This window comes from Cavia porcellus, unplaced genomic scaffold, assembly GCF_034190915.1.
Source record: "Cavia porcellus strain 051 isolate PalLab524CR breed Dunkin Hartley unplaced genomic scaffold, mCavPor4.1 scaffold_8, whole genome shotgun sequence".
In the NCBI taxonomy this organism is placed as follows: Eukaryota; Metazoa; Chordata; class Mammalia; order Rodentia; family Caviidae; genus Cavia; species Cavia porcellus.
The window spans coordinates 32,990,343-33,003,162 of NW_026947491.1; the positions used below are offsets into that span (position 1 = coordinate 32,990,343).

Here is a 12,820-nt window from a genome sequence, read left to right on the forward strand (position 1 = left end):
ACATGGATGCCTACCTGCCTAAAACTTTAAAAAACAGAATGAGGGTGACTTCAGCTTGTGGAGGACGCTTTGCATGTAGTCTCATCGGGCATTGTTGTTTAAAAAAAAAACAAAAAAGCTCCACAGTCTCATAGCTTTATTAATAGCACTGAAGTTCTTTTAACACCGGGACCATTGGGGGTAATGAGCATGACAGCCGTGGATTATGCAGTGCGTTTTTCATTCATTTTGAAAGGAGGTAATGTTCTATGCTGCAAGATTTACTCAGCTCTGAGAGAAAATCTGTAGCTCTGTTTCAGGAAAGGATAAAAGGCCTAAGAGTCTTTTTTTGCATCACTTTTCCTTCTGTGAGATGAACTGTAGAAGGCTGATCTCATGAAGAGAATCAGTATGATGAAAGGAACTGGTCAGGCATCGCTATTTAAGTTTACCCTATTTTAGCATGAGCCCTCGCTAACATAATATAATGTACTGATGTATTCTTTGGCAGCTGGATGAAGGCTGGCTGGAAGATGAAAGGAATGAATTCTTAGAGGAGTTAAACTTGGAAATGTTGGAAAAGCAGCATAATGAAGCAACGCGGCGCACTGCTGATGAGGTGGAGCAGGTGGGCCCAACAATTTGAACTGTAGCATGTGAAATATTACTTGTTCTTTTTTCATGCAAAGCCATAAATAGATAAAAAATACAATCAAAGGGTTGGATCAAACATCCCTATAATGATAATCTTTTAAAGCAATTGATCATCTCAAATGAAGCAGAGGGAATAATTTTTTTCTGCTAAGAAATATTTACAGTTTTGGATACTTGAGGAACCTGAATATAGTACAGTGATATTCAAATGATGAAGCAGGTAGAGTTTCAACCTCATTGCAAAAAAAAAAAAAGTTTTTAGCTTTAAATATTTTAGGTACAGTTACCTTTTAAAATTAAACTTAACTTTAAAAAGATAAATGGACCTATTTGACTAGTCAGTCTGTAACCATAGAATAATGATGAAACAATTTTTTAATGTCTAATTAATGTCATTCATCTGCTTATTGTAATTTGTTAACACTTTACTGTCAATTTCCTGATTTGTTCAATGTTTATCTCATTGTCAACATTAATTCTTAATATATCTTGAGATGATTATTGTAAAGTCCCTACAAGTTTAGCCACATTCATAATAAACATTTTATCATCTATACAAGCTAAATAATGAAAAATGTTTACCTGCTAACATCTGTGACAAAGATGTGTACACAGATACCCATATATAAAATAAACCATTATCTTATAAACATCAGTATCCACATAGCCACACGTGATACATTTATGTTCTGATCATGGAGGTTCACTATCGACTTCCCAAACAGTAACTCACACTCAAAAATGTTGTTGCTTCAGGAGTGACTGCTGTTCAACAGAGGTAGGATAGACTGGGAATTTTATGTATGACTTCAATTCCATCCTCAAATAAAGATATTTTTTGGTGGCAGCTACTGGTTATAAGCAAGAAAGTCCTTGCTCCAGGCTTTTTCTTTCTTAGATACAAAATGTGACTTAATATAGAATTGACAGGAGGATGTTGGAATAAAGAAAGGAGAGATCCTGTCCAAGTGAAGTGATACAATGTCAAACGCTGCCTGCTCATCAGACGTAATACAAATGTTAGGTCTTCTGAGGTAACATTAGATGTCCCTGCGGATAGATTCTCACTGAGTGGAAATTTTTCTTCACCGTGAGACAGAAAAATGATGAGAAGTACAGAAGCATTTAAAAGTCTTTTGCCCTGATAAACAATAATATACATTAGAAATGTTTTTGGTAGAAACATTACCTGTCACTATATTAATTCCTGAGGAAATGATAAATGGTAGAGTAGCATTACCTTAGAAACCAGTAATGCTGGGTTTGAGGAAAGAAAACACGTTACTTTCATAGTTGATCACAGGACTATAACAAAAGGGGAAATTTAGTTTAATATTTAAATAGATCTCCCTACACATGTCCACCTTGCACAGTGTCCTTGGTTGTAACTACTGTTGAACCATCATATGTCATCTTCCATAGCATAATTTGTCAGTGTCATTTTAAGACATATGTAAAGTATGAGAAAAATACTGGTCTTACTTTAAGTTTTGGTTCATTACAAGACATAAGAAAAATATCACTGTGAATAGCACGGTATACAAACTCAAGTGGGCCATTATGTAGACCTTACTGCATCTGATACTATTGTCAGCTTAGATTCAGAGAGATGCGTGACAGGCTTTTCATTGTTAGCTATGGTTACTTGTAATTTTGCTATCAGTAAGTCATTTAAAATCAATCAGTGGGTTTTTAACACAAGAGTGAAAGTATTCTAGGCAAAGGATGAGGCTCCTACAATGACATGATATGTGGTCATAGTCTCTCCTCTCCAAATTATGTCACATTTTGTTCTGTTATTATGTGGGAAAATAGAAATTATCTAGAGAGAGCCTTTTAGACTTGTTTTAGAATACCTTTTATTACCTATCCCATCCTTCTTTAGCACTAATAGGCTTAATTATATTTAATTATGTAGTTACAGCTGCTAGAGGAAAGAAATATAAATATATCTAGCAGTGAGCATGCTTAGACATACGGCAAATACAATCTAGAAACTGCCATGTAGATTATTGCATGATGTGTGATACAGGAGGAGGTAATTTTAACCTATTTACATAGAAATAACTGCATATGGATCTCATTAGGGTTGTGACAAATTGTCCTGTATGAATGCCAAAATTAATATATATGTATATGTAAAGATTCTTCAAAAAAATACTCACTTCAGAAAAGTATAAATATTTTAATACTAAATTTATTGAGACATAATGAGATTTTAATACAAGTTACTTTTGGCTTCTACAATTACAGGAGCTAAAAAGTAGCCTGAATCTACCTCTCCCAGTTGGCACTAGGAGACTTTATAGAGGAGAGAAGTTGCTTCATGATCGGATGGTACATCAAATGTTTCTTTGTGGAAGTTTTGACTAGATGAACTGGTTGCTTTTGCTCATGTCAGTTTTTGAAAAGTTGGTTTGAAATCATAAGACTTCTTAGTGAAAGGCCTAAAGGTTTTCCTGGAAGGTAGTTGAAGAACTTTGTTATTTAAGGAATTAAGTCCAGGCCAGGCTTAGCCCACTTTCGTCCCTCCCTTGTCTTTGTTCATTGATCAGTCCTGAAGGATGAGGACAACAATCACTCTGAGTACTTCTTGCTGAGGCAGCTTATAGTTAGGGTCCAAGTTTTGGGCTAAAGAATGAGCCTATTGAGTAGGGGAAGAGTCATTAAGGGAAGGCTATCATTGTGTCTAGGCATAGATTAAGGATGACTTTAAACGAAGTCAGATATTCAACCTTAGAAAAACAATGGTTATATACTGTTGGGCAGAAGCCGAAAATGAATCTAGCCTGGCATGATGCCAGCTGAAGATTCTGCGAACAAGAAGGGAGACCACTAAAAATGTCAGGGAAAGGGACCTCTGTTAGTGGCTTATGCTAGTTTTAACATTTTGGATACTTCTACCTGTGGAGATGTATCAGTATCTTTGCAACAGCTAGTATTTAGTATAGACTTTCCCTTGTAAGGCCATAAGAAAGCTAGGGCAAATCTATTTTCCAAGGAACCCAAGTTAGAGATTCTACTCTAGCTCTAGTGCATTGTATCTTTTCAGGAAAGATGTGTGTAGAAGCATAATCCTCCTTTTTCATTTTCCTTCAAAAGTAACTTAGGACCAATTAATGATTCACAGGAATATAGACAATGAGAGCTCTTGCTGGTTCTAGTGATCATCCAATGTGAGTGATCATATTTATCCAGGTTTTGTTTTTCCTGAAGAACTGAAAGTGGTATATGTGTCACATATTGACTGCTTTCCCTTGTTAGCAAGTAACTGAGATCAAAAACTTTTTCAAGGTAAAAATGAAGAGGATCCCATCAGATACGCTGTATAATAATCTTTGGCCAAGTAATTAGTAAAAGTGACATTGCTCCAAGGTTGTTGCTAGAGAAACGTCCTTGCAAAAGTACTTTCTGAAAGACATTGTGGTGGCCTCTGTGAAAATTTGTAGTCTGGTAGTCATTTGTGATGGTTATAATCAGACAATCGTGTATAAGAATCCTCTCTTCATAACCCTCTACCTTCATTTACTGTTAGGTAAGGTTTACATAAGTGATTCCATCTTGAGTCTCACAGCTTTCACATTTCTTTTACATTTCTTCCTTTTGTGCTCTGGAAACATTACTGATCAACTAAATGGTTAGGTTTTTATCATCCCTTCTTATATGAATGATCTGCCCAAGACGTTGATTTGACTTGGTCCCATATTGGAAGGGACCAAGAACATTTTAAGAACAGACACTGAAAATTTTGAAACTTTTTTTGAAACTTTTTAGCCATTTTTGAGCAATAAAGAGGTTTAGAAGCAGTTGTCAAGTGAATCTCACCAGGAGTCCATTGCTAAGTTCCATTCTATTGAGGGGAGTCCACAGTATCGCAATGGAGGCAGCTGAATCTTCCAAATTTACATCATATCCAGTGGCCACTGGAGGTCAGTATCAATTTCACCCTGCCCAGGTGCCACAGAGCCTCAAACTGGCAGCTGAAAGACTGAAAGTCTCATCTTGGTTCCCAGAAATTATTACAGAGCAGGCGTTTCCTTCCCAACACACATGGAATCCAGTAGCATGTTACCAGGTTACTACATGGTCAACTAGCCAAGGCCAGAACCTCAAATCCAGCTCAAACCTGCCTCCTCAATAAGCTGACAGCATGAAATTTACAAGAGGAGAATGCAGAAGTTGCTTTTTGATTGGATGCATTCTTCCTTACAGGGCATACATTACTTTGGGGCTGGACAAGAATTCTCTTCTGTACAGTGGATTTTAGCCTATGATATCATTAACTAGATGATCTGATCTCTTCTACTTGTTCTTAAAAAACTGTTTCCAAACCACAAGAATTCATTAATGAAAGGCCTGTAGGCTTTACCTGGAAGACAATTTAAGGACTTTGTTATTTAAGGAATTAGTTTCTAGGTATGTCCAGACCTTACCTAATCTCATTTGCAATAGACTAAAATTTGTCTTTGAAGGGAATTACTGATTAAAAGTGTATATATATATATATACAAATTCTAAGATGTTGCTTTCGAGAAACAATTTGGAGATGCACTGAAGTCAATACACATAAGTAATTCTGCCATTGAAAGTCCAGGTTTGCCTTCTATCTGTCTTTGTCACAAACAACCTGAATCTATTTGGTTAATCTTCCTCATCTATAGATAGAAATATTCTGGGCCCCCATACCTCATTTTGTAATTTTGTGATGTTGGGCTTACTATTGTCAGAATGTTACTGGGTCAGTAAATTTACATCAGAAAGTTCTCTGAAGAAAACTAGGAAAACAGTCAAACCAAATAATTAAGTGATTGTGACTTCTGAAATCCAGGTGTGTATATTGATGAAGACCATTAAAATATTGTCTTACTCGTCCTTTTATTTTTTCCTCAAAAGTTCATAAAGTCATTTCATTTATACACCTTCATCTCAAAGAAAGCCCAAACAAGAATAGGAATAGAGAATAATTCATTTACATGTGTCTTGTCTTACACTCAAGTGAATGTTGAAGTCATATCCAAGCACCTTTCATTTTCTCTGTTTCACTGCATAAGAGGCTTTCATGAGAAAATTGTCACTATTTCCAAAAGTGTTATGTATTCTAACATTAGAGGAGCTCTCTAGGGATGGCACCTTTCCCCAGAAGCACTGTTTTACAAACACCAGTGTTTTTCAAAGTAACTCACTTCTCTTGTTCTTTCAACTTGATTTTCTCAGCCAAAAAAGCAAGAGGAAGAAGAAGGTACAACAGATACCGCGACATCCTCCTCCAACAACCATGAAAAAGACAGCGGGGTAGGGCGCACAGACGAAAGCTTGCGAAACGAGGAGAGCTCAGAGCAGGAGAACGCAGCCGAGGACCCCAGCGGCACATCTTTGAAGAGCAAGCGAGAGCTGGGACACAGCCAGGATACCCTGGGAAGCGTTGAGCTTCAGTGCAATGAGAGCTTCGTGTCTGGTGAGTACATTGACTCGGACTGCGTCGGCAACCACGACGAGGAGTGTGAACGGTTCCGGCAGCTCTTAGAGCTCAAGTGCAAAATCCGCAGCCGTGGAGAGTATGACCTGTATTACGCCAGCAGCACGATTGAATGCAACCAAGGGGAGCAGGAGGGCGTAGAGCATGAGCTACAGCTGCTAAATGAAGAGCTGAGAAACATTGAGCTGGAATGCCAGAATATCATGCAGGCTCACAGGCTCCAGAAAGTGACAGACCAATATGAGGACATCTGGGCTTTGCATGATAGAGGATTCCGAAATTATAACACCAGCCTAGACATGCAGAGGGGTAAATTAGACGACATTATGGAACATCCAGAGAAGTCAGACAAGGACAGTTCTAGCGCTTACAACACAGCGGAAAGCTGCAGAAGTACCCCACTCACTGTGGACCGTTCCCCGGATAGTTCCCTGCCCCGAATGATCAACCTCACCAATAAGAAAAACCTGCGAAGCACCATGGCCACCCATCAGTCCTCCGGACAGAGTAGCAAAGAGTCAACATCCACCCGAGCCAAGGCCACGGAACAGGGGTGCAGCACGGAAAGCCAGGAGCAGCTTTTGGAAACCAGCAAGTTTGCCAACCCGGAGAAGACAGTCTGTGAGCCAGTCCCTTACCTCTCGCCCTACCACAGCTCGTCCTACAGGTGCGCCAACATCCCAGCCCACGCCAGGCATTACCAGAGCTACATGCAGTTAATTCAGCAGAAGTCGGCCGTGGAGTATGCCCAGAGCCAGCTCAGTTTGGTGAGCATGTGCAAGGACCCTCAGAAGGTGTCCGAGCCCAAGATGGAGTGGAAGGTGAAAATCAGGAGCGATGGGACCCGCTACATCACCAAGAGGCCGGTGCGAGACCGGATTCTGAAGGAACGTGCCTTAAAGATCAAGGAGGAGCGCAGCGGCATGACCACGGATGACGACACCATGAGCGAGATGAAGATGGGGCGCTACTGGAGCAAAGAGGAGCGCAAGCAGCACCTGGTGCGCGCCAAGGAGCAGCGCCGGCGGCGCGAGTTCATGCTGCGCAGCCGGCTGGAGTGTCTGCGGGAGGCGCCGCAGAGCGGCAGCGAGGCCCGCAAGGAGCTCAGCATCCTGGAGCTGAGCCACAAGAAGATGATGAAAAGGAGGAACAAGAAGATCCTGGACAACTGGATGACAATCCAAGAACTGATGACCCACGGGGCCAAGTCTCCGGATGGCACGAGGGTGCACAGTGCCTTCCTGTCCGTCACCACGGTATGACCCCATGGACCCCGGAGAGTGACTTCAAGAGGGTGCTACCAGTTTGGGTAGAGTATGATTGCCTCGTTCAATGTGGCGTTTTTATATGCATTTTGTGACTCTTTATAGTTTAAATTTTTGTAAGCAAAAAAAATAATAATAATAACCTGGTAATTTTTCATTTGGTGTTTCATATACTGGTACCTTCGTTTTTGGCTGAGGTTTTTCCTTAACTTGCGATATATTCATATTACTCATTTATAAAAAACAAAATAAAACAAAAAACAAAGGGAAGGAAAACAAAAAAAAACTTGCACAAAATACTGAGGCTGTAATTAAGTTCCTATTTTAATGTATCTATTGTAAGTTAAAATCTGGATTTATTTCTCTAGTTTGCTTATTTTCTACTGCAATAACAACTCAGTGCCAAAACACTTCTATGCTTGCTTCTTGGCATAATACATGTTAAACCGGTTAATAAAGCATAGGCTACATCTTGTCTTATTCACACCCCCCAAAAGAAACCCTTTTTAACATTCTTTTGTACATTTACCACGTAAGTGGCCCCTTGTCTGTGTCTCTGTAAAGTGTAGGTGGACAATCTGCCTGTGATATGTAGTGACCTTGGTCATGTAGCTAGATAACTGTGGTAATTGTGACAATAAAAGAGAAATAAATTATTAATTATCCTTAAGAAGTCATTAAGGAGTGTTTTATTTTCATTGTCCACTGTGGTTAACAGATATAAATTAGTTATATGTGTATACTGTTTAAAGACTCCTAATTGTAGATTATACACTGCACATTTTCTATAGCTTTTTTCAATAAAGTCTTGAAATACTTCCTTCCTCTGGATCATTGTGTCACATATTGCTCCAGGGTACATCGCACACCATGTATGCCCCGTCTCACAGATGCTAGCTAAACATTCGACGTGCTCCCCTTGCCTGCCACCTGTGGAAGGTAAGGCCAAGAAAAACTTAGGAAAAGATGGAGCATAAAAGCGTTCACAAAGTGTCGGAGATTACTAATAAGAGTAGGATGTATTTTGTTTGCTTGGTCTGTTATAATAAAGGCTACCGTATGGGGCCGAAATAACAGGAATTTATTTCTCACAGTTCTAGAGTCTGAAACATTCAAGATCAAATACACTAGAGGTTAGAATTTCAACATACAGATTCAAGGGGGGCACAATTCAACCCACTGAACTGACTGCCTTTATTGAGTTGATTATTTAGGAATAAAATGTAAAGAACCAGCTTTGCAAGAATTTGTAGCATAGTCAACTAAAAATGCCTCATATGTCAGTTTATTAAACTCCATCATAATGCCTGCAGAGGAAAAGGCTATATGATCCACATGCATGCAGACATTAGTTTCATCAAGTTTTCATTCAAGCCAACAGGCTGTTTTGACATCATGATTACGAAGTATCTGACTGCTTCAGGAGTTACTGTGCTGTATGAAATCCTTAGTGACTCCCTACCAGCTCTTGAATCAGGCTGTGATGCCTCAGCATTAGGGTCAAGGCCATCATCAAACTTCTCACCTGTCTTCTGCTCCTCCTCAGATCTTCTCTGAGCTATTCTTGGCTGTTTAATGTCTGATCGTTTCCCTGAAGTTATCAGAAGTTATTCTCCTTTATTACAAATCCTATGCCTCCCGTAGTGTGTAACCACACATAAATTTTCTTTAGGAGTATGTTTTGATATCAGACTTTCTCTGTTCTTTGGAATACACTGTTGTGCATATTGTTTTGTCTGCAGCATTTTCCTCTTTAGTTACAGAATCATACAAATAGAATTTATTGTCTCTGCATAAATTTTAAATTTGTGGAAAGAGGCCCTTATATCCCTGTCTTTGTAATCTCATGGTAAAATACCATTCAAATAATAGTCAGTATAAATTAGGCTAAATTATTTTACTCATATTTCTCTTCCCCATCCGGGTCCATGTTGCTCTTTTCCTTATTCTTCTTCCAAATTTCTACCTTTTGAAGGGCAATCACAGAGGAAAACAAACTAATCCTATTTACATAAAATAAAAATCAGGACTGTAGTTTTAAAATAGTGGTACTAATAACAAACCAAGGCAAAAATTTCATCATTTCTAATTGTAGCCACTATCAGTTCAATGAGTAAGACTACTTCAAGTGCACCCAGAGTTAACTTTTAATCTCATAGTTTTAAATGAAAATGCCTGTCTACCTTAAGGGTGTGTTTCTTTCCATACCTAGCACCTGTGGTTACTGCTTGAGCTCTGTACACACACCTTGTACCAATGTGTGGATTTTCTGGAAGAAACAAAATACAGCATTTCCAAAGTAATCAGTTTGGTTTTATTTTTACTAAGGCCAAATATGCTTGCCAATTTTTTAAAAAAGTGTGTTGTTGGTGTTTTTCCTGTCTGTTTATATACTTCAAGTTGAGAAATGTCTCTTTTTCAAAAATCAGTGAAAATTTGAAGTGTTATGCTTTATCTTTCTACATAACCTCCTTTGTACTATACATGTTTTTTAAAGTAAATTAATAAATCTGTTGCTCAGCAAAAAGACAAATTATTGGTTCTTGTGGCTATTCTGTGACTGCTAATTTCCAGTGTCTTCTCATGATCACTTGCACAGAGCACAGCTATTCAACAGTGACTTTGGTTTTTGTTCATAGAGGGGTTCCTGAAAGCTGGGTGGCTCTACATAGGCCTCTTGAAATCCACAACATACCCCTGGGTCCCAGTGGACGTGTCTGAAGAACACAAGGTCACATATTTCTGGATCTAGGGTTTTTTTTTCCTACAAGAAATGAATTGGTTAAAAATCTGTTGCAATATGTACCTTTACTGACTGAAAATTAATAAACATTTAATAATTACATATTTATATCATTGGTAACTAGTCGACATAATGAATATAAGTAGGAAATATGCTAGAATATATAATCAAATTTTACTTAAAATTGAAAGAATATTAGTTTAAAGAAACATCAAAGTAATCATCTACCCAAGGTTTTGGCTTCTCAAGTTTCATTTGGAAGTCTTTCATGAAGAGATAAGGTAGAATGACTGGTGTTTTTGGTTAAACAGTGGAAACCCTGTTTTTATCCCAAATTCAGGAAAAGACGCAAATAGATGTTTGAGTACAATGAGCAAAGTGATGTTAAGGAAAGCAGGTGTCGCTACCTGTTTAGGATAGGCAGAAAGGGAGCAGCAGGAGCCCAGGAACTGACCTTTTGGAGTAGCAAGGTGAGGCAGGAGGCAGTAACAGTGCAGAATCTGTATGATATAAAAGCATTGGTAACAACCTGATGTATTTTGAAGTGCTTTATGAGTGGAACTTTGCCTACTGACGGCAGTGACCTGACCCATTGGTTCGCTGGATAGCCTCTACCTTGTGTGACTGATAGGTGAGCATCACAGATGGGGTGTCAAGATTCTTACCATGGCCTCTTCCTGTGAAGAACTTGGTCCCACAGCACTGTCCAATCAGAGCACTGATCAGACCCATCATCACTACTGGTGTTATCAGTACCAGAGACCTTTATAAGCAACAGGGCTAGCAGCAACTTTGATGGGGGAATCCCCCGGCCTCCTAGGGAGCCTGACTTCCATTGTAGGAGCAGCCACTTGATGGACATCACATGTACTATGCTGTCTGCCACCACACCTGCCTGATCTGCTACAGTGTCCCACTCTTATGTGGCTTCCAGAGACCGTGGCTCCCTGTGACCCAGACATTGATATGTACTATGCTCAAAGATTATAGATGTACCAGATCTATCAAATGGGCAAAGCTTTCACACTATACAAAATCAACTCAAAAGCAAGAACTGACAAACTAGATTGCACCAAAAGAAAGTAATCAAAAGAGTAAAAAGACAGCCTTTGGGACATGAGAAAAAAATTGCCAGCTATTTATCTTATAGGAAGTATCCAGAATATGAAAAAATTTTTTTAAAAACCCAAGTAATCCAATTAAAATTTGACAACTAATCTAAATAGATATTTCCCAATAAGAAATTCAAATGAAAGTGCTCATTGTCCTAGCTTTTGTAAAGGAAAAACCACAAGATACTATCTCATCATTTTGGCTAGTATCAAAAAAAAAATGTAAGAAATGGTTGGAAGAATGTAGAGAGAAAAAAACTTTTGTATACTGTTTGTAGAAGGCTAATTCATATAGCCACTGTGGAGAACACTATGAAGTTCCTCAAAAACTAAACATAGATCTATCACATGATCTAGCATGGGCATATAACAAAAGAAGTAAAATCAGCATACAAAAGAGATATCTTCAAGATATAAAAATCAGTCCAGGTGTCCATCAACATATGAATAGATAAAATACAGCAGGCAATACATAATTGAGTAGTGTTCATCCGTACAGAAGAATAAATTCCTGTCCTCCAAAGGAAAATTAATGGAACTGAAGAACTAATGGAATGTTAAGGGAAATAAGCCAGACATGGAAAGGTAAGTATGTCCTATCCTGTGTGGAAACTGGGGGGGAAAAGTCAACCTGGAAGTAGGAGAGTGATTACGAGAGAGAAGGGCGGATGGAGTTGGAGAGGTGAAGGATGGAAGGATGGAGGTCGGGGATATGATCAACACAAACCGGGTGCATGTATGGAAATACCACACTGGATCCCGTGAATATGGACAGGTAACATGCTAATTTAATAGTTGAAAACCTTTTTATGGAAAAGTATTTCCTCTTTATTGATATTTGTATTCTCTCTTCAGCCTTTTTTCATTATTTTCTGAACCACGTGTCTTTAGAGGTAGTCCAAACTCCTTTAATGATCTTTTAAGGAAGTAAACATTTTAATAAAGTACTTGCTCCTATAAATATGCATGATACAGTTTCAGGGCTTCTGTGAACAGAACTGCAGTAACAAAAAACTGGCCAAGAGGTCATGCCTTAAGAAAAGCTTCTAAGACTATAGGGCTGGCCATTAAAATGTGCTACTCTGTTCAACAAGGCAGGATCAGTTCATACTGTAACACCGCCATACCCAAAATTTGGGCACCAGGGAATGGCTTCAGAGAGACAATTTTTCCACTGCACTTTGAAAGGTGGTTCTGGGAAGATTCAAGCACATTACATTTATTGTGCACATTATTTCAATTATTCTATTGTGTACTTTATTTCTATTAGTCCATTAGATTCTCATAAGGAGTACGCAACCTACCTGCGTCACATGTGCAGTTCACAATAGGCTTCATGCTCCTATGAGAATCTAATGCAGCTGCTGACTTGACAGGACGTGGAGCTCAGACAATAATTTCCGCAGTAGAGAGCAACTGTAAGTATGAATGGTGTTTCCCTTACTTGCTCATTCGCCACTGCTCACTTCCTGCCAGATGGCCTTGTGAAGAAGAGGGAGAAACCCAGCTGTACCAGATTTATTAGAAGTAGCTAATAACAGCACAAGGAAATAAGCACCACATTGCTGACTGTGTGGGTATCGTTTGTGCT

General features: G+C 38.9%; 1 protein-coding gene across 2 annotated transcripts in view; it reads left to right on the forward strand.

Annotated features, from left to right (window-relative positions):
• The window catches only part of Pdzrn4 (PDZ domain containing ring finger 4), a 373,075-nt gene extending 363,168 nt beyond the window's left edge, over window positions 1-9,907 (forward strand). For both annotated transcript variants that reach the window (XM_063254561.1, XM_023567655.2), the window contains 2 exons: window positions 491-607; window positions 5,848-9,907. In XM_063254561.1, coding sequence (XP_063110631.1) covers window positions 491-607; window positions 5,848-7,371 — 1,641 coding nt within the window. In that variant the 3' untranslated portion in view covers window positions 7,372-9,907. The remainder of the gene's footprint in view (window positions 1-490; window positions 608-5,847) is intronic.
• The last annotated feature ends 2,913 nt before the right edge of the window (window positions 9,908-12,820 follow it).